At 51.3% G+C, this 22427-nt stretch overlaps 1 protein-coding gene and 1 pseudogene across 1 annotated transcript; both read left to right on the forward strand.

Annotated features, from left to right (window-relative positions):
- Positions 1–14062: 14062 nt before the first annotated feature.
- Positions 14063–17774, forward strand: LOC118476136 (uncharacterized; annotated as a pseudogene).
- Positions 17775–19605: 1831 nt separating this feature from the next.
- On the forward strand, positions 19606–20575 carry LOC118476137 (putative ripening-related protein 6). Its single transcript, XM_035964266.1, has one exon. The coding sequence runs from the start codon at positions 20141–20143 to the stop codon at positions 20573–20575; it is 435 nt and encodes a 144-aa protein (XP_035820159.1). The 5' UTR covers positions 19606–20140.
- The last annotated feature ends 1852 nt before the right edge of the window (positions 20576–22427 follow it).

A 22427-nucleotide genomic window follows, 5' to 3' on the forward strand; every position in this document is an offset into this window, starting at 1 on the left:
CGGTCCGGGCAGGCGTGGCGCCTTTCCACGGGATCGTCCCCGGGAAACGCGTACAGCCCCTCGGACAACTCGATCTACCCGTCTGCTTCGGAACTCCCTCCAACTTCCGAAGGGAAACCCTCCCATTCGAGGTGGTCGGGTTCCGAGGAACCTACCACGCAGTGTTGGGGAGGCCATGCTACGCCAAGTTCATGGCCGTCCCCAACTACACCTATCTCAAGCTCAAGATGCCAGGCCCCAACGGGGTCATCACCGTCGGCCCCACGTACTGACACGCGTACGAATGCGACGTGGAGTGCGTGGAGTACGCCGAGGCCCTCGCCGAATCCGAGGCCCTCATCACCGACCTGGAGAGCCTCTCCAAGGAGGCGCCAGACGTGAAGCGCCATGCCGGCAACTTCGAGCCAGCGGAGACGGTTAAGTCCGTCCCTCTCGACCCCAGCAACGACACCTACAAGTAGATCCGGATCGGCTTCGAGATCGATCCCAAATAGGAAGCAGTGCTCGTCGACTTTCTCCGCGCAAACACCGACATTTTCGCATGGAGTCCCTCGGACATGCCCGGCATACCGAGGGATGTCGCCGAGCAGTCGCTGGATATTCGAGCTGGAGCCCGACCCGTGAAGCAGCCTCTGCGCCGATTCGATGAAGAAAAGCGCAGAGCCATAGGCGAGGAGATCCACAAGCTAATGGCGGCGGGGTTCATCAAAGAGGTATTCCATCCTGAATGGCTCGCCAACCCTGTGCTTGTGAGAAAGAAAGGAGGGAAATGGCGGATGTGTGTAGACTACACTGGTCTAAACAAAGCATGTCCAAAAGTTCCCTACCCTCTGCCTCGCATCGATCAAATCGTGGATTCCACTGCTGGGTGTGAAACCCTGTCTTTCCTTGATGCCTACTCAGGGTATCACCAAATCAGAATGAAAGAGTCCGACCAGCTCGCGACTTCTTTCATCACACCTTTCGGCATGTACTGCTATGTTACCATGCCGTTTGGTTTGAGGAATGCGGGTGCGACATACCAAAGGTGCATGAACCACGTGTTTGGCGAACACATTGGTCGAACGGTCGAGGCTTACGTCGATGACATCGTAATCAAGACGAGGAAAGCCTCCAACCTTGAAGCGACATTCCGGTGTCTCAAGGCGAAAGGCGTAAAATTCAATCCTGAGAAGTGCGTCTTCGGAGTCCCCCAAGGCATGCTCTTGGGGTTCATCGTCTCCGAGCGGGGCATCGAGGCCAACCCGGAGAAAATCGCGGCCATCACCAACATGGGGCCCATCAAGGACTTGAAAGGCGTACAGAGGGTCACGGGATGCCTTGCGGCTCTGAGCCGTTTCATCTCGCGCCTCGGTGAAAGAGGCCTGCCTCTGTACCGCCTCTTAAGAAAGGCCGAGTGCTTCACTTGGACCCCTGAGGCCGAGGAAGCCCTCGGGAACCTGAAGGCGCTCCTCACGAACGTGCCTATCTTGGTACTCCCCGCTGCTGGAGAAGCCCTCTTGATCTACGTCGCCGCTACCACTCAATAGGTCAGCGCCGCGATCGTGGTTGAGAGACGAGAAGAGGGGCACACATTGCCCGTCCAGAGGCCAGTCTACTTCATCAGTGAGGTACTGTCCGAGACCAAGATCCGCTACCCACAAATTCAGAAGCTGTTGTACGCGGTGATCCTGACGCGGCGGAACTTGCGACACTACTTCGAGTCTCATCCGGTGACTGTGGTGTTATCCTTCCCCCTAGGGGAGATCATCTAGTGCCGAGAGGCCTCGGGTAGGTTGCAAAGTGGGCAGTGGAAATCATGGGCGAGACAATCTCGTTCGCCCCTCGGAAGGCAATCAAGTCCCAAGTCTTGGCGGACTTTGTGGCTGAATGGGTCGATACCCAGCTCCCGACAGCTCAGATCCAACCGGAACTCTGGACCATGTTTTTCGACGGGTCGCTGATGAAGATAGGGGCAGGCGCAGGCCTGCTCTTCATCTCGCCCCTCGGTAAGCACCTACGCTACGTGCTACGCCTCCACTTCCCGACGTCCAACAATGTGGCCGAGTACGAGGCTCTGGTCAACGGGTTGCGCATCGCCATCGAGCTAGGGGTCCGACGCCTCGACGCTCGCGGTGACTCGCAGCTCGTCATTGACCAAGTCATGAAGAACTCCCACTGCCGCGACCCAAAGATGGAAGCCTACTGCGATGAGGTTCGGCGCCTGGAGAACAAGTTCTACAGGCTCGAGCTCAACCACATCGCTCGACGATACAACGAGACTGCGGATGAGCTGGCTAAGATAGCCTCGGGGTGGACAACGGTTCCCCCGGACGTCTTCTCCCGAGACCTGCATCAACCCTCCGTCAAGACCGACGACGCGCCCGAGCCCGAGAAGGCCTCGGCCCAGCCCGAGGCACCCTCGGCCCAGTCCGAGGCACCCTCGGCTCAGCCCGAGGCACCCTCGGCTCATCCCGAGGCACCCTCGGCCCCCGAGGGTGAGGCACTGCGCGTCGAGGAGGAGCGGAGCGGGGTCACGCCTAATCGAAACTAGCAGACCCCGTACCTGCAATATCTCCACCGAGGAGAGCTACCCCTCGACCGAGCCGAAGCTCGGCGGTTGGCGCGGCGCGCCAAGTCGTTTGTCTTGCTGGGGGGACGGGAAGGAGCTCTACCACCGCAGCCCCTCAGGCATCCTCCAGCGATGCATATCCATCGCCGAAGGCCAGGAGCTCTTACAAGAAATACACTCGGGGGCTTGCGGTCATCACGCAGCGCCTCGAGCCCTTGTTGGAAACGCCTTCCGACAAGGTTTCTACTGGCCGACCGCGGTGGCCGACGCCATTAGAATTGTCCGCACCTGCCAAGGGTGTCAATTCTATGCGAGGCAGACACACCTGCCCGCTCAGGCTCTGCAGACCATACCCATCACCTGGTTGTTTGCTGTGTGGGGTCTGGACCTCGTCGGCCCCTTGCAGAAGGCACCCAGGGGCTACACGCACCTGCTGGTCGCCATCGACAAATTCTCCAAGTGGATCGAGGTCCGACCCCTAAACAGCATCAGATCCGAACAGGCGGTGGCGTTCTTCACCAACATCATCCATCGCTTTGGGTTCCTGAACTCCATCATCACCGACAACGGCACCCAGTTCACCGGCAGAAAGTTCCTGGACTTCTGCGAGGATCACCACATCCAGGTGGACTGGGCCGCCGTGGCTCACCCCATGACGAATGGGCAAGTAGAGTGTGCCAACGGCATGATCCTGCAAGGACTCAAGCCGCGGATCTACAACGACCTCAACAAGTTCGGCAAGCGATGGATGAAGGAGCTCCCCTCGGTGGTCTGGAGCCTGAGGACAACACCGAGCCGAGCCACGGGCTTCACACCGTTCTTTCTAGTCTATGGGGCTGAGGCCATCTTGCCCACAGACTTAGAATACGGTTCCCCGAGGACGAGGGCCTACGACGACCAAAGCAATCGAGCTAACCGAGAAGACTCACTGGACTAGCTAGAAGAGGCTCGGGACATGGCCTTACTACACTCGGCGCGGTATCAGCAGTCCCTGCGACGCTACCACGCCCGAGGGGTTCGGTCCCGAGACCTCCAGGTGGGCGACCTGGTGCTTCGGCTGCGACAAGAGGCCCGAGGGCGGCACAAGCTCACGCCTCCCTGGGAAGGGCCGTTCGTCATCGCCAAGGTTCTGAAGCCCGGGACGTACAAGCTGGCCAACAATCAAGGCGAGGTCTACAGCAACGCTTGGAACATCCGACAGCTACGTCGCTTCTACCCTTAAGATGCTTTCAATTCGTTCATACACCTCGTTCACACACAAAGTCTAACCATCAAGGAAGGGTCAGCCTTGCCTCGGCAAAGCCCGACCCTCCCTCGGGGGCTAGAAGGGGGGAACCCCCTCCGCGTCAAAATTTTCCTCGAAAGAAGTCTTCCATAAAAAAGGCTTTTGCGTCTCCCGGCTATATCAGTAACAGGACCCCAAGAAACGAATAAGGGCGCATGTAAGTGGCAAGGCCGACCGAGCCGAGGGACAACTATGCCTCTGGGATACGGATACCTCACTCGTCACGTACCACGAAAAATGACTCTTACTTGGGCAAGCTACCCTGCTACTGACGAACGGGCCCGGATACGCAAAACGGAAGGAAAAGGAGCACAACCTTATACTACGATAATAAAGTGTTCGGGCCTCGGTGGCCGCAAAAGGCACATATGCATTCAAAGAAAACTGCTCCGGCAGAGTCAGGCGTCGCCCGGACAAGGAGCCGCGCCCTCGGCTTCGTCCCCACCTTCGACAAGGTCCGCCCCAGCCTCGAACGACGGCGCAAGCGGGAGGATCTCTGCCTCGAAGGTGGTTGCCAGCACCGCGCTTGGGCCCGCGGCGGCCGCGTCGAGCCTCTGGACTTCCGCCAGGGCAGCTTCATCTTCGTCGGGGAGGCAATACCCCTCGCTGACCCGCTCCAGATCCACGACATAGTGGGAAGCAAGCACGGCGAAGGCCCGCCTGACGCCGTGATGCAGCGCCTCGCGGAGTCTGCCACGCGCATGGTCGCCCAAGGCCTGTAGGTGACTTTGAGGGGAGCTTCCCGAGGGGACGTCGTCGAAGCCAAAGACCCGGCAGAAGGTCGAGATGGCCTCGGACATGGCCGCGTGGTCGGCCTCCCTCTGCTCGGCCGCCTGATCAAGCGCCTTGGTGGACTTATCAAGGGCAGACTCGAGCTCTGCGAACAGCCAAAGAGGAAGACCTCAAACACAAGTTGAGGAACCGAGCTGAAACAAAAACTTAAAACAGCCAAGATATACCTCCGGCTCGGGCACGCTGCTCCGAGGATGCGGCTTGGGCCACGGCTAGGTCTGCTGCAAGGGCTCTGGCCCGAGCAGACGCCTCGGCTAGCTGGACTCCAAGAGCCCCAGCCCGGCTTTCGGCCTCGGCAGCCCGACCCCGAGATTGGTCCCGCTCGCCGGTGACCTGGTCAAGCTCCGACTGCCGCCGCTGCGCCTCTGCGCGTGCCGCTGCTGCCTCTGCTCCCAGATCAACACAGAGCAACCGAAGGTCCGCCACCTCGGCGCTCTGTTGGGAGAGGCGCGCGGTAGCCCTGGCAAGCGTGGTCCTTAGGGACCGCAGCGAACCCCAGACATCGACCTCGCAGCGGATGAACGACGACTTGGCGGCGCTCAGATCCGTCAGATCCTGAGGGAAGGAAGTGGGGCGTCACAAAGAACGCCTTGATCACGAGAAAGGTATGCCTGAAATCATTACCTGGGCAATCTTGGGAATGTCCCTGCAAAGGACCTCCAAGGTCAACCGGAGCAACCCCACCGTTGCCTCGGCACACTCACGAAGCCCGTCCCAAGACTGCTCCTCCCGCTCATCGTCAAGAACGAAGAGGGGATCCGAGGCCCCACGGGTCTGGAACCGAAGCAACTGGCGCCGCCCCTCGGAGCTGCGCCGCGTGGGGACAAGGCTGCCGCTCGACGGGACGGGTCGCGGTCCCGCGCCCCCCTCCTCCAAGGCACCGAGTAGCGACGCCTTGGCCATCTCAGCGTCGGCGGCGACGGGTGGCTCCACGGCTAGAACGGCTCGGCAGCAGCCGGCGCCAGCGCCGGCAGCATGTCTGGTGGGCCCGAGGCCACGGCCGCGCCAGCAGCCTCCCCCAGCGCGACGGCCGCCTCGACAGAAGAGCCAGCCTCGGGAGCTCGCTCCACGACAACTGGTGCCGCCTGAGCCCCCCACTGTGGGGCGTCTTGCGAGGAGGTCAGCTGGCCGGCGAGGCCCGGCGCGGCACTTGCTGCGGAAGCCGACGCCGTCTTGAGGACCTTCCGGGGAGCCAGATCGGTCAAACCGTGACTCCGCTTGCTAAGGAGAAAAGGAAAATCAGGGTCGGGACATACGAAGGAGCCAGGACGAAGATATCCTAAGATACTTACCCACTCCGGGCCATAATCAATCGTGCCTATGGGGAGGTCTCTCGAACCTCGACCCCCGAAGGTACCACCAAGGTCTGCCTCGCTGCCAGCTTCGGTACCATCCTCGCCTTGGGCGCCCTAGGCGCCCGAGAAACGGATTGCCCAGGCGCAGCCGCGACAACCTGAGGATCGCCCTCCCGCGCAGTCGGCACGGGCAACGGTTCTCGAGGAACAGGCAGCTCGGCCTGACTCCCCGGGGTCACCTCAACTTCCCGGGTCGAGGGGTCGAGTACCCCCTCGGTCTGCCCCCGCTCTTCGGACCGGGACCCCGACGTCTCGGCCCCGGGTACCGACGGCACCAGCCCGCTCGGGGGCTGGCTTGACAACCCCTGGCCCAGCCTCAGATCCGGGCTGAGGCCAAGGCGGGCAGCCATATCGTCGTCTTCATCGTCGTCTTCATCGTCGTCGTCGTCGTCAGGCGTCTCCGGCGACGGCTCCCTCGGGAGCCCATCCTTCTCCTGCCGACGACGGAGCCTTTCCAAGGCTTCCTGAGCCCGCGTCCGCTCGCGGGCCCGAGCCTTCTTCGCGTCCTTTTTCTCCTTCCTCTTCTCCACGGCAACCCTCCGCGCAGCTCGGTCCACCGCGTCCTCCGGGACCGGTGGCAGGGAAGGCTTGTGATGCCCTACCTCCTGGAGATAGACGAAAAGTCTCGGCTATGAGAACCAAGGGCAATCCAACGCAAGGAGAAAGAAGGAGCGGACACTCACTAGAGACACACACCCGCAATCAGGACGCATCAAGGGTTGGGAAAGGGCGCTGGCGTCCGGTTTCCCCAACGTGACGGCTACCCACCTGTGGAGGTCGTCGACGGGAAGGGGATCCGAGGACATCCGCAAACCCTCCAAGTCGGCCCCCGACGTCATCTCCCAAAGCGACAGCCACCGCTCCGTCAAGGGAAGCACCCTCCGGCGATGAATGGTGGCGACCACTCCCGCAGCGGTGAGCCCTCCCTTTCGCAACTCCTCCAGGGCCTTCAGAAGGGGCTGGAGATTCTTCTGTCTGTCGCGCGGGGTCCCGTAGCGCCAGATATCGACGGCGGTGGTCACCACTCGCTGAGAAAACGACGGGAGCCTCCCGTCGTCATTTTGGAGATAGAACCACCGGCGCTGCCACCCTTTGTTCGAGGATGCAAGGATGGCGGGGATATACTGCGGCACCCGCGCCTGCCTCAGCTGGAGGATGCAGCCACCAGCCCGCACTGCCGTGTGGACCCTTCTCTCCCCCGTCGGCGAGACAAAAAGCTCCGCGGAGAAGAAATGAGTCCACAGGTCCCAGTGAGGGTCAATCCCCAAGTATCCTTCACAAACCGCCGCGAAGATGGCAGCTTGCGAGATGGAGTTAGGGCTGAGGTTGTGCAGCTCCACCCCGTAGACATGCAGAATCGCCCGCATAAAACGGCTTGCCAGCACTCCGAACCCCCGCTCGTGAAAGGAGACGAAGCTCACGACATACCCCAGCAGCGGGGACGGGGCGGCTCCGCTCGGAGGGGCCATCCACTCCGGCTGCGGGTCACCGGAGAGAGGGTGAAGCAAACCCTCAGCAACAAGGGCCTCCAGGTCATCCGTCGTGACGGTGGATAAAGGCCACGGGTAGCGCGGCGGAACAATGGTCACCCGGTCGGCCATCACCAAGCAGAAGAGGTGGCGGCGGGAAGGGCTGGGTGAGCGGTTTCCTTTCTCTGGCTATTCCCTCGGGTTGCAAAAACCTAAGAAGGAGACAAGTAGCAGAGTAAAAAACATGTCACCGGTCCCTCTCCCGAATATATAAAGGCCCAGGCGAGACCCATTCAACACTTCGCCCGAACCCGCCGCGGGATTCAAAACTCAAAGCGAAACGCCCGTTCCTCGAACGGCTCACGCACGCGCAACGGCCGCCCCATGAACCACTCGTCCCGTCGCATTAACTCTGCGGCAGGACGGGCGGCACCTTTGGCGGGCGAAGCAGGCGACGCTTCACCTCCGCCATAATGACCGCGTCAAAAAAGGTGCGCCACGTCATTCGATTTCGTATCCTTTCCCTCTTCCTCTTCCTCTCTCTTACAACAGGGACCGGGAAAGGGGATACCTCGAAAGGGATCCTTCTCCACGAGAAACGGGCCCCGAGCCCCCTACTGATCAGAGGTTCGAAGGCTGGCCCCTCGGAGGGGTTCAACAGCCGCCTCAGAGCGCTCGGGCTCCGCGCCCACTACTGGTCAGAGGTTCGAAGGTCGGCCCCTCGGAAGGGTTCAACGGCCGCCTCAGGCCACTCGGGCTCTGCGCCCACTACTGATCAGTGGTTCCTAGGCTAGCCCTCGAAGGGTTCACATCCGCCTCAGACGCAGAGCGAGGGATGACCCTGGGTACGTTCGATACATAACCAAGGATCGGGCTACGCTCCCGAGGTACCCTAGGACATTTCCGAGACCAACGGGAACGATTTTGTAACGGAATCCCATCAGAGGGAGGCATCGAGCCCTCGGACCCCAAAAGGGGACCGGGTCCGGCAAATCACCCGCGGGTACTTTTGGAGCGCGCCTCCGGGCCACTAGCCGACCCCTAACAAATGGGGCACGGGCGTCCACTCGGATTACCCGTTAGCAGCTCACTGGAGACACCATGTTCGGCGCCCTCCAAGGGCAACATGGCGCTTTTCCCCCCTCCTCCTTGCGGAAAGGCGATGCAGGGGCGTATGTAAAAAGTCGAGTATGTCCTTGACCATCCTCTCGCTCTGTGCGGAGGCTCGGGGGCTGCTCTCGCAAACCCGGCTCCGGCCAAACCGTTGACAGCGTCAACATACCAGCCCGAGAACTTGGGACCCGACCGTGCACCCGGGCTACGGCCAGCTCGCATGAGGCAACAACCAGACTGGCCGAAGCATCACGAAACGCATTAAGACCTCGAAGGAGTCAAACCACTCCGCGTCAACATACCAGCCCGAGAACTTGGGACCCGACCGTGCACCCGGGCTACGGCCAGCTCGCATGAGGCAACAACCAGACTGGCCGAAGCATCACGAAACGCATTAAGACCTCGAAGGAGTCAAACCACTCCTCCGAGGCCTCGGGGGCTACACCCGGCGGGTGCGCTCGCGCGCACCCACCGGAACAAAATGCAACCGAGAAAGGCCGGTCCCCTTGCAAAAAAAGTGCGACAAAAGCCTCCAAGCGAGTATTAACACTCCCTTCGAGGCTCGGGGGCTACTGTCGGGGACCATAAATAGGGGTACCCCCAAGGCTCCTAATCTCAGCTGGTAACCCCCATCAGCACAAAGCTGCAAAGGCCTGATGGGTGCGATTAAGTCAAGGCTCGGTCCACTCAAGGAACACGATCTCGCCTCGCTCGAGCCCAGCCTCGGGCAAGGGCAGCCGACCCCGGAGGATTTACGTCTCGCCCGAGGGTCCCCACAAGCAACGGACACACCTTTGGCTTGCCCGAGGCCCAGCCTTCGCCAAGAAGCAACCTTGGTCAAATCGCCACGCCGACCAACCGTATCGCAGGAGCATTTAATGCAAGGATGGCCTGACACCTCATCCTGACGCGCGCCCTTCAGTCGACAGAGCCAAAGTGACCGCAGTCACTTCGCAGCTCCACTGACCGACCTGACAAGTGGACAGCGCCGCCTGCGCCGCTCCGACTGCTGCGCCACGACAGAGTGAGGCTGACAGCAGCCAAGTCCGGCCTCGGGTGCCATAGGAAACTCCGCCCCGCCCGACCCCAGGGCTCGGACTCGGCCTCAGCCCCGGAAGACGACAAACTCCGCCTCGCCCGACCCCAGGGCTCGGACTCGGCCTCGGCCCCGGAAGACGACGAACTCCGCCTCGCCCGACCCCAGGGCTCGGACTCGGTCTCGGCCCCGGAAGACGGCGAACTCCGCCTCGCCCGACCCTAGGGCTCAGACTCGGCCCTGGCCTCAGCCGACGGTCTCCGCCTCGCCCGACCCAGGGGCTCGGACTCGACCTCGACCTCGAAAGACAGACTCGACCTCGACCTCGGAGGAGCCTCCGCCTCGCTCGACCTAGGGCTCGGACCGACCACGTCGCAGGAGGGGCCATCATTGCCCTACCCCTAGCTAGCTCTGGCTACGGGGAACAAGACCGGCGTCCCATCTGGCTCGCCCCGGCAAAGCAAATAACGATGGCGCCCCTCGTGCTCCATGACAACGGCGGCTCTCAGCCCCCTTACAGAAGCAAGGAGACGTCAGCAAGGACTCGACAGCCCCGACAGTTGTCCTTCCGCCAGGCTCCAGCGCTCCTCCGACAGCCACGACATCTCATGAACAGGGTGCCAAAACCTCTCTGGCTGCCACGACGGCATGTACTTAGGGCACTAGCTCCTCTCTGCTAGACACGTTAGCACACTGCTACATCTCCCATTGTACACCTAGACCCTCTCCTTAAGCCTATAAAAGGAAGGTCCAGGGCCCTCTTACGGAGGGTTGGCCGCGCGGGGAGGACGGGACGGCGCGTGCAGGCCTCTCGCTCCCTCCCACGCGGACGCTTGTAACCCCCTACTGCAAGCGCACCCGACCTGGGCGCGGGACAAACACGAAGGTCGCGGGTTTCCCATTTTACGCCTGTCTCCCTCCGGTTTCCCCCCCCCCCCCCCCCTTCGCGCTCCGTCTCGCGCCGACCCATCTAGGCTGGGGCACGCGGCGACAATTTACTCGTCGGTCCAGGGACCCCCCGGGGTCGAAACGCCGACAAAAATGATTGCATCTGCTGGTGTGGTGTGGATGCAACTGCTGAGTTGCTCTGATGTGATTGCAAGTACTGAATAACTCTGGGAAATTTTGTTAAAAAATATGATTGCAACTGCTGGTCTGGTGTAATTGCAACTGCTGGTCTCGTGTGATTGCAACTTCTATAACTATGTCCAAAAATCTGTTAAACAAATAATGATTGCAACTGTTGTCTGGTGTAATTGCAGCTGGTCTGGTGTGATTGCAACTTCTATATAACTATGTCCAAAACTCTGTTAAACAAACAATGATTGCAACTGCTGTCTGGTGTAATTGCAACTGCTGGTCTGGTGTGATTGCAACTTCTATATAACTATGTCCAAAAATCTGTTAAACAAAACAATAATCGTAGGTTGTCAAATTCATGCTACAGGTTGTTGACGTAAAGTGTCGGAAGCGTGCGGGAGGGACGAAGACGAAGCGTCGGTTCGGCCTGGGTGGGGCGGTTCGCTCGGACCAGGTGCTCCTGGCGCGTAGGTTCGGCCTGGGTGCATTCTCTATATTGATTGCACCCAGGTGTAATATATAAATACAATATATATATATATATATATATATATATATATATATATATATCTTTTTCTAATATTTTAAACTTTGGATAAATAATTTTGCAATGATTTGTAGAACATGGGAAATGTATATTGCTGGTGAATACGAACACATGATGTCACTATGCGTGGATATTTTATGCGTTGTCATCTATACTCGAGTAGCAGTAGGCTAAACCCTTGTACGATTGAGAGAAAAATAATTAAACTTTACCTTGGGTCCTCAGCTAGCACCGCTACCAGAATTCGACTCATTGCCGAGTGCTCGGCGAAATAAGATTCTTAGCAATGACCACGTTTACTGAGAGTGAGACACTCGGCATAGATGGACACTCGGCAAAGTCCCCTTTGCTATGTGTCAAACTCTTGGCATAACGCGACGCTCCGCAAAGGGCCGTCAGCAGCCATCTATAGCTGACGGCCGTTAACTTTATCAAACGGCAGGCGTTGACACTCGACATAAAACAATCTTCGTCGAGTGTCCCCCCGGCACACACTCGGCAAAGTATATTTTCATTTTTTTTCTTCAACAATATTTGAGAATGTTCCGAGAAAGTTGTATTCTTTGCCGAGTGTGTGTCGGGGGACACTCGGCAAAGAATTTAAAAAAAATTAAAACAATCTTTGTCGAGTGCTTGCCAATGGGCACTCGGCAAAAAACACTTTGTCGAGTGTCAGATCCAAAACACTCGGCAAAGTATATTTTTAAATTAAAAAAATCTATACCTAGTGCTGGATCGCGGGCACTCTGCAAAGAGGTTTTCCATAACCCGGGTGTTTCTTATTTCTCTCTCTCTCGCTCGCTTGCTCGCTCACCACCCCCACACCCACCGCATCACCGCTCGCCGGCATAGCCTACGGCCCGCGCCGCCGCGTGCTTCTCCCTAGCCTCGCTCGCGCCCCACGCACACTCAGCAGTCGCCCCCGCCACCGGCCACACGTCCTCAGCCCCGCCCACTATCCTCGGCACCGACCACCCACAACCACCCCAGAACCACGTCAAGGTAAACTTCCTTTTTTGGTTTACGATTTAGGGTTTAGTATAATTGCTAGGATAATTAAGTTAATTAAGATGCTTTATTAATTTAGTATACGATGGTTAATTCCCCTGGTATAGTGAGTATATGATAGTTAAGTACTATTGCTAGGTTTAGTATTGTTTGATAGATGCTTTGTTAAAACTTCCCTTCCACAACAAACTGTTGCATGGTGTATGTGCTTTATTTCCTTATGAAAACATATTCATTTCAGTTCTAAATATATACATACTGACGCCTTTGTGAGTTTGATCTGTTCTATGTCAAGCATCATGGCATGACAAATGAAGACCCAGATAAAAAAGTCTAGGTAGATGGCAATGAATTCCATTTTTATAGACAACCAAATTGTATGCACGGCATGACAATGTTTAGATATGGCAATATTAGACCCTGTCACGCTCCATAGGTTCTGACGGACTCACTCGCAAGCCCATGGCACAACAAATTAATGCTATAGCCATGTTCGTGTCAAAACGTTAACACGGTGACCATATCGTTAACGTACAAGTCAAGCATCTCATTACACAAATTCAAGACATGTCGAACAAAAACTACTAAAAGTCACCAATAATCTAATTAACAAATGCATCGTCTGTACATAGACATCCACGATCCATACACAAATTGGGGTGTTTGCTTCCTCTCGCTGTGCTCGCGCTCACTACCTCTGTTGCCCTAGCTCCCGCCTCCGCACCATCAGCCGCTGGCCATGCACCCACCTACTCACGATGAGTTTTTATGCACTATTAATTTAATTGGTAACCGTTGGATATGACTTGTTAGGGAAAAGATCCACGGGCCCTTGGAGTCCACAGGTAAGAGAGATCGCATGATATAAGAACGTCCGAACTACTACGGGCCACCCATCAGCGAGGGAGTAGGAGAATCGTCTACCTTTTGTGTGCTAAGATCAGATCAAGCGTTTAAGCCCTTTCTCCGTGCGTGTTTATCCATCTAAACTCGCGGTTAATGTTGGGAAACGCCTAGGAACGGGTCTAGACCTCCCCCTATATATATGAAGCACTACTAGAGATATGCTTATTTAAGACACACATTTTAAGACATATATCAGTGCATTTTATAGAAGCGACTTTTATCATAGGGTGATGAGCAAGGTAAGACGGTTTGTTGGAGGTCCGTCTTTAATAAAGAAGTCTTTTGGGACAGTTACATCGTAAGAACTGTCTTATATTGATTTAAGACGGATTGTTATGGGAAACCGTCTCAAATAAATATACCTTTTGAGTCATTAAGATTGCAAGAATTGTCTTAGATTCTGATTAGTATATTAGACATTTCTGTACATGAAACATCTCAATTAAAAATATTATTAGAGTTGGCTAGACTATAAGAACTGTCTTTGATGTTAGTGAGTATACTAGACACTTCTAAATATGAAACTGTCTTCGTATGATATCTCTAATAAGATGTATTGTAAAAAACGTAGTAAATAGTGAATTCAGCTTAGTTTGATGATATATGATATAAAATGTAAAACTTAGCTCTGTAATTTGATATAGATAATAAATGGACCCACATGTGAACCGATAATTAATATGTCACACTACGGATCTAAGTAATCATTTTTTGTTTTATTTCCTATCATTTAGATACCAAGTGTTGCATTCCCTATGATTTTGCTTTATTAAGGTGTAATTTTTTATTATTCTAATTTTTATTATAATTTCTATCATGCGTGTATATGTTCTAATAAATAGAAAAGTGTGAACATGTGGCAGAGTCTAAGTAATGCCTTGTACGCTATGTCGTGGACCTATGATTGAATTAGAGAAATAAAGTCCAACCCTAGAAAACTCTCGCATCGTCACTCCAAATCAGCCGCTAGGGCTGCATTCATCCACCTCGTGCTTATCGCCTACTCCAACGCCGACTCCTGCTCGTCGGTCGTCGCCTCGTCCAGCTCTCTCCGCCCCTCCAGCCTAGCCTAGCCCCTCCTGCTCACTGCGTCGTCTCCAGAATCCGGCCTACGACCGTTGGCGGCTGGTGCCCCCACCGGCAATCGGTGGTCATGGTCTGTCCCTGCTCACTCCATTCAGATCCGCTATGCGCGAGGCGCAACTGGATCTATCGTATTCCTGGTTGCTCTCTCCCTCTCCGCGGGCGATGCGCCTCTCTAGGTTCTACCGGCGTCCGTCCAACCGGTGTTCAGCGTGCCTTCGCAGGCCCCCTTCTCTGCCTTCGATGAGTGCATTTGGTGAGTGGTGACACAACTGGGCGGAGTGGTGAACTAGTGATTGATGCGCTTGCCGGCGACTTGCAAACTAAGTCAGAATCGGCTTCTCATCTTCCTATCCCTTTGTGTGATACTACTACTCTGTATGTGGAAAAAATAATTATTCCCTGGTTTAATATTATTTGTTCTTAAGTCTGAAAATTCACTCATATAGTTCATTTGTGCAGTGTTTTTTAGTCCTTAGCTATTAGAGAATGATGCCTGGTAATACCTGAATCGGCCACTGCATTTTATTATCCTGTTGTTATTAAATTTGGCTATTAGATAATGCCAGCGTTTTTTATTATCCTGAATCGGCCACTGCATTTTTTAGTCCTTAGCTATTAGAGAATGATGTCTGAAAATTCACTCGTATAGATAAGGAACGTTGTCTAGCAACAAGAGAGATCATGTCACAAAAAATCCTCAAGCTAAAACAAGAACATGTTACACTATATTTTATTATCCTGTTGTTATTAAATTTGGCTCGGGGCTTCGGTAATACCTGAATCGGCCACTGCATAGAGTAGTAAACCTAAAAAAAATCAGACTCTTATTGTTATATAATTTCCATGGTTTCTTCCTCTATGAATAGGAGAGAAAAATTGATCCTAGATTGCAGTCTACTAAGATGCATGCAATGCGTTATCTCCTTATACAGTTACTGTTACAAGTTCTTCTCCATCCAGATCAGTATTGGGAGGCTGCACTTGATGTGACTATATGTTGGAAGAAATCCTTTCTTGTCATTGCTCGAGGTGATAACTCCAGTGACTATATTGTCGACCTTCACTTCTCGCTACAACAAAGATGCGGTCCTTCTTACCATCCTTTTACTATCTGATTTCCCTAAAATAATTTTGTTTGACTATTCAAATCATGCTTGGAGAGGATCATGGCGTGGGATCAGAAAGAGCACCAACAATTTTCTACATGTTGTACAATGGGGTTATGATTACTTGAATTTTGTCATTTGTTTTAGTAATTATGTGATCTGCAATTGATCTAGCACAAGCACATTCAAATTGACCAATTTCTACTAGTGCTATAACTTTATTCCGAATGGATGGCTTCCTTCCGGAAAGACTAAACTGAATAATTATGTCAAAGTTGTTTCACTAGTTTGGCCTAATAGGTATTGATCTATGGTATCTAGACTACATATTGTACTATATGGTTGATTGTTCTGATTTCGGGCTTGGTTAATCTGACGTTTCTAGCATCCAAACATATAGATATATGTCAGCTACCTGTGTACCATGCACGAATAATCCTATAAATTCAGGTTGAATATTTTCTGCATGTAACCTAAAACTTCTACGCTATGGTCTTTCACTTACAGGTTGTTAAAGAAGAGCAGATGTGCTATTTTGGTTGGTCTAAAATCAGGGGTGGACCAACAGGGGGTCCAGGGGGGCCACGGCACACCCTAGGCCAGCCCAGCAAGGACCCCACCCCTTTGTCGCCCAGCCGCTAGCACGTAGCTACCACGACTAGTGCCCAGGTCACCACCGCCATGCCTAGCGCCAAGCCACCACTCACCCGCACCCAACACCAAGTCGCCGCAATCCTAGTGCCCATTGTACATGTGAACATATAAAGCTACCATGATCATGGAGGTAGCAGGTGCAGAGACACCCATCAAGGTTTCTTCGTCTCTAGTCATTTGTTACGCAAATTCAAATACAGGTAAAAGTAGCATTGTATAAGGTGCAGATTGATTTGTACAGATGAGGTTGCTTCTGAAAATTGACAGGAAAATTCCTTGGTATACTTGTATGCAGGCTTTTGGAAAGTTGAGGCCTATTTGTGCACAATAGTATACTAACCATTGAAGATTATTACTCTCATCTATTGCAGGTACATTATTCTGAAACTCAGTTCATGAAATGGAATGAGTTCAGTTTCAATATAGCAGAATAGCATGCTAGCAGCAAACATGCACGTGCCCAGACTTCATTCAGGTGACATCTTTCATTGTCTCTTCTCAATCATTTATAGTGTCATTTCGAGTTTTCATGGCTTGTATTGTGCTATGAGTTTTTAGTGCTTCATGGTGGGCTTAGTTGCATGAAGGGTTCTCAGCTTTGAGATTAATTACCAATGCACCTTTTGAGAGCTCAAAAGATGGTCTTCGCATTGAGCTAGTAAGTTAGAATTTTGTTAAAATTTGCAGATTTAGTAAAGTTATTATTTATTGGTTTTTTAAAAAAATTTGACTCGGCGAGGATAAAATAGCCCTGGGCATCATATATATAGAGATGACCTTCTTGTAGTATCTTATATAAAAAATTTGTTACGGCATACCCTATATAAAAAACCTAGGTCCGCCACTGCCTAAAATCATATAGAAAAGAGTGTTGCTTTGGTCTACAAGTCTGAATCTATATTATTGCTATATGGATGAGCTTCTTACTGCTAATTAAATTACAGTAACATGTGGTGGTGACATGGCACAACAAGAACTTGAAGAAGTAGACATGTTGCTGCTGCCTGCAGGGTGACGTCTATGGTGTTGTGCTGCGGGCAAGGCCCACACAATGTGATCGGGCTGCACGCCAATGTTCAACATGTGCCCCAACCAGAATGTGTATGCTACTACTAATATAACATTCGTCATTGGTTGGTTCACCCCAAGAGGTTTGCTGCATGTTCATGGAGCTGGTGGATAATAAATTTTAGTTGTTCTTTTTGTGGTTTATTAGATGACATCAATTAGTGTTCAATTGAGCCTTAGAGTAGGATGAATACAACTGTCTTAAGTTTCTTTGTTCCAGCAGATTGTTTGGGGGCAAGGTTACCTATGAACTTCAAGAATTGGTCTTATGATATTGTTAGTTTGTACAACTTAGTGTTAGGTTGCTCGACTTCTTCATGAATGAGGTGTTAGACATTGGTCGATCATGCAGGGTTGAAGGTGCTTCATATAACTAAATCTACCATGACTTTCTAGGTAAGATGTTACATCCATATGACCTTTGTGATATGTCATAATGTGAGGTGTTCAACTGTGTCTAACTACTAATTATTGCCTTTTTCTATTTGTTGTATAGGAAAAGATGGAATGGAACTCAATTTTTGGTGGCCGCACAAGTGTGGAAACTTGAATTCATATATACTTACAATCAACATTAGCGCAAACAGTTGACCAAGTTTTTCAATTAGTATTTTAGTTTGAATTTAGTGTGCAATAATGTATGAGTTATTTAACAATGCTTATTCATGACATATTGAATGATACTTATATTTATTATATCAATTATGATGTTATTAAATATATGTGTGCATGTATATTTCTCTTTAAAAATATAATAATGTGTTATCTCAAAATAATTATAAATTGAAGAATGTATTGCCATGTAAGTCATTTCGTTTAATTCTTAATAATACGGTTATGAAAACGTCCAATATCGATATCCTATTTAGACGGTTTCTAAAACATTCAATATCAGTCTTCTAAATAAGATGGTTTTTCTGTTGCAAGCGTATATTATTATAGGATATTCTAGACAGTTTGGTAAATACTTTGTGACTTATAATATTCGTATTCTTGACAGTTCTTTAGAAGAAGTGTCTTAAACAAAAACGTAATTGAAGACAGTTTATCAGACAAAATGACTTATACAAATACCTTTTTAGACGGTTATAAATTAAAAACCATCTTATATAATATCTTTCAAGACGCTTTACAACCATCTTAAATGTGGGACATCTTTTGTGACTCCATTAAATTTGGACACTACATAAACGTCTTAATAACTAAAAATTAACCGTCTCATATAACATGATCTGTAGTAGTGAAGGGACACGGTCGATTGTAGACGCCAACAATCGAACCAAATCAATCTAACTTCCATTCCTATATTTTCATGCCCTAGGAGTAGTAGTAACGTAGCTTTCTTGATCTCCATCTTCACCTCTATTCGGTTCTACGTCATCTTGGGGTGCCTTGGGTGTAGGGTTGAAAACGGACAGAAAAAATCCCGTCCCGACTCGTACCGTTTTCTACATTTGACCCGACCGTTTCCGTATTTACGAAAAAATGTGGAAACGGGACGGAAACGGGAGAGGGCTTATTCCGTCCGTTTTTGTGGGTTCCCGTTTTTTCCGGATTGAACTCGTATTTATTCCGTATTTGACAAATATGGGACGAGCCTAATATGCATTAGTATATAAATTAAATCCTCGTGTATTTAGGCGACAAATTATAGCACAATTGGTCATTGTAACCACCGACTCTTTTCAAATGATAAGTGATCTAAAGTCTTAAACAACATCGGATGTAGCTAAATGTACACATTTAGCAACCAAACAACAATAGAATGTTGCATCTCTATATCTATTTGTTTTATGTTATTGTTCTACCAATCAATCACTAGTCAAACATCAATAACATTTCTATTTGTATTAAATTATGAGTTTTCGTTAGTATTTCCGTTTCCGTTCGTTTTCGCAATTCCGTTTATCCCGCTCCCGTTTCCGTTCCCGACTATTCCGGACCCGATCCCGTTTCCGATGATAAAATGCGGATACGGAAACGGGAGAGGGGTTTTTCTTGATCTCCATCTTCGCCTCTATTCGGTTCTACGTCATCTTGGGGCGCCTTGGGTGGCCTATCGACCCCAAGACAACCCTAGGATCTATCCTCCCTGACGGGTCCCTCCCACGGGGCGAAATCCAAATGCTGTTGGCGAACATCGTCGCCCATGCGCACGCGCGGACTGTCCGGCCCCAGGCGCGGATCGTCCGACTCGACACAGGAAAGACCTGCTCCAACCGTAGGGTCGCGGACTGTCCGGTCATAGGCCGTGAACCGTCCACGCCGCTGTAGAGAGCACCGCCACCTGTACACACTAAGTGATTGACGCCAGATCAGCGCCAACATAAGTATAAAGTAGGTCACGTGATGTAAATTGAGATTTGTTTTTAAAAAACAACAAGAACCAATATTAATCTTAAATTTTACGCTCGATCATAAATCTGCAGAGATTTTATATACAGGTCTTATACTCTTGACGAATATAGGTCTTACACTTTCTAAAAATTGTATTAATTTAGGTGTTTTGCATACAACTCTTTGGAATTTTCAGAATAATTAACCCTAGCTAGACTTTCTATTTATGCATATTTACATTTTTTTATACCGCATATATAAGAGTTTGTACACAATAGTTACCTTGGCTAGCAGTATACGGAAGACTGACCAAGTCTAATGATCACCACTTGTGACAGCAAGGGAACCAAACTTTCGAACTCGTATCCTTTTTTTCTGCATGGGTTTTGGACGTGAAGTATGCGATTGCCTTGGTTGATCAGCCAGTGGAAAGATGAAGCACACATCCGGGGCTTTCCAGCTTCAGCTTCCAAACGCAGGCTTGCTCGTCAGCTGTTCTTCCGTAGGACTTACCGAGAGGATATGGCAACATCGCAGTGAGCTGACAGCCGCCTCACACAAACACCATCACATACAGATAGCTAGCATCGGTTCCTGATACAACGCACTCGTCTCAGATAGGGCCATTAACCTCATATCGAATACAACGATCCGAGAAGTGAGAGCACGGCTACATATACACACTAAGATAGAGCCAGAGTGTATGCCGAGCACCTGCACCCCTGTCGAGCCAAGGAATAAACAGCAATGGCGAAGACCAAGATTGCCGTAGCCATTGCCATCCTAGCTCTGTTTCAGGTCTCTTGCGCCGCAGCCCGGCGGCACGGCAAGCCAGCGCACGGTGATCACGACGGTGACGGCACCCCTGCTGTGATGACGGTGAACGGTTTCAAGCGAGGCGAGGACGGCGGCGGTGCAGCATCGTGTGATGGCCGTTTCCACAGCGACGACGACCTGATCGTGGCGCTGTCCTCGCGGTGGTACGCAGGAGGGAAGAGGTGTGGCAAGGCTATCCGCATTACAGCGGAGAGCGGGCGTACCGTGAGGGCACGGGTCGTGGACGAGTGCGACTCCCATGGAGGATGCCGCAACAACATCGTGGATTCCTCCCGCGCTGTTTGGAAGGCGCTCGGGCTCCATACTGATGTCGGCGAGGTCCACGTCACGTGGTCCGACGCCTGAACACGCCACTCACCGAGTTGGATGGCCGCCCGCCGACGGAGAAACTGGAAACCACAGCGTGCGGTTCTGTCTTACCAACTATTACAACTACACTCTCTACTTGACAGTGGAAAGGTCTATACGATCGAATAAAACTTCCCTTTCACAACAAACTGTTGCATGGTGGATGTGCTTTATTTCCTTGTGAAAACATATTCATTTCAGTTCTAAATATATACATACTAACGCCTTTGTGAGTTTGATCTGCTATATGTCAAGCATCATGGCATGACAAATGAAGACCCAGATAAAAAAAGTCTAGGTAGATGGCAATGAATGCCATTTTTTATAGACAACCAAATTGTATGCACCGCATGACCATGTGTAGATATGGCAATATTAGACCATGTTACGCTCCATAGGTTTTGACGGACTCACTCGCAAGCCCATGGCACAACAAATTAATGATATAGCCATGTTCGTGTCGAAACATTAACACGACGACCATATCGTTAACATACAAGTCAAGCGTCTCATTATACAAATTCAAGACATGCCAAACAATTCTAAAAGTCACCAATAATCCAATTAACAAATACATCGTCTATACAGACATCCACGATCCATACAGAAATTGCGGGTGTCTGCTTCCTCTCGCGGGCTGCCCGCGCTCGCTACCTCTGTTGCCCTAGCTCCCGCCTCCGCACCATGAGCCGCTGGCCACCGCACCCACCTAGTCATGATGAGTTTTTATGCACTATTAACTTAATTGTTAACCGTTGGATATGACTTGTCGGGAAAAAGATCCTTGGGCCCTTGGGATCCACCGGTCAGAGAGATCGCACGATATAAGAACCTCCAAACTACAAGGGGCCACCCGTCAGCGAGGGAGTAGGGGAATCGTCTACCTTTTCCATGCTAAGGTCATAGATCAGGCGGTTAAGCCCCTTTTTCCGTGTGTGTTTATCCATCTAAACTCGTGGTTTCTGCTGGGGAACGCCTAGGAATGGGTCCAAACCTTCCACTTATATATATATACATACGGTCGATTGCAGACACCAACAATCGAACCAAATCAATCTAACTTCCATTCCTTTATTTTCATGCCCTAGGAGTAGTAGTAACATAGTCTTCTCGATCTCCATCTTCACCTCTTTTCGGCTCTACGTCATCTGTAGGCGTCTTGGGTGGTTTGCTGACCCCAAGACAACCTTAGGATCTCTCCTCCCTAATAGGTCCCTCTCAGGGGGCGAGATCCGGGTGTTATTGGCGAACCTCGTCGCCCCTGCACACACGTGGTCCGTCCGGCGCGGATCGTCTGACTCGACGCAAGGAAGACCCGCTCCTACCACACGATCGCGAACCGTCCGGCCCTAGGCCGCGGAGTGTCCACACCGTCGTAGAGAGCACCGCTGTCGGTATACCTCTTAGTGTTTGGCGCCTGATCAGCAACAACGGAAGTATAAAGTAGGTCACGTGTGATATAAATTCAGATTTGTTTGTTTTTGAAAAAACAACAACAAAGACCCATATTAATCTTAAATTTTAAGCTCGATCATAAATCTGCAGAGATTTTATATACAAGTCTTATATTCTTGAAGAATATAATATAGGTCTTTCACTTTCTAAGAATATAATATATGTGTTTTGCATACAGCTCTTTGGAATTTTCATAATAATTAACCCTAGCTAGACTTAATATATATGCATATTTACATTATTTTTTATACCACATATATAAGAGTTTGTACACAATATTTACCTTGGCTAGCAGTAGACGGAAGACTGACCAAGTCTAATCATCATCACTTGTGACAACAAGCACTACCGGAATCCGGGCCTTTGCCGAGTGCCAGGAGCTTTGCCTTTGTCG

Source organism: Zea mays, chromosome 1, assembly GCF_902167145.1.
Source record: "Zea mays cultivar B73 chromosome 1, Zm-B73-REFERENCE-NAM-5.0, whole genome shotgun sequence".
Taxonomy (NCBI): Eukaryota; Viridiplantae; Streptophyta; class Magnoliopsida; order Poales; family Poaceae; genus Zea; species Zea mays.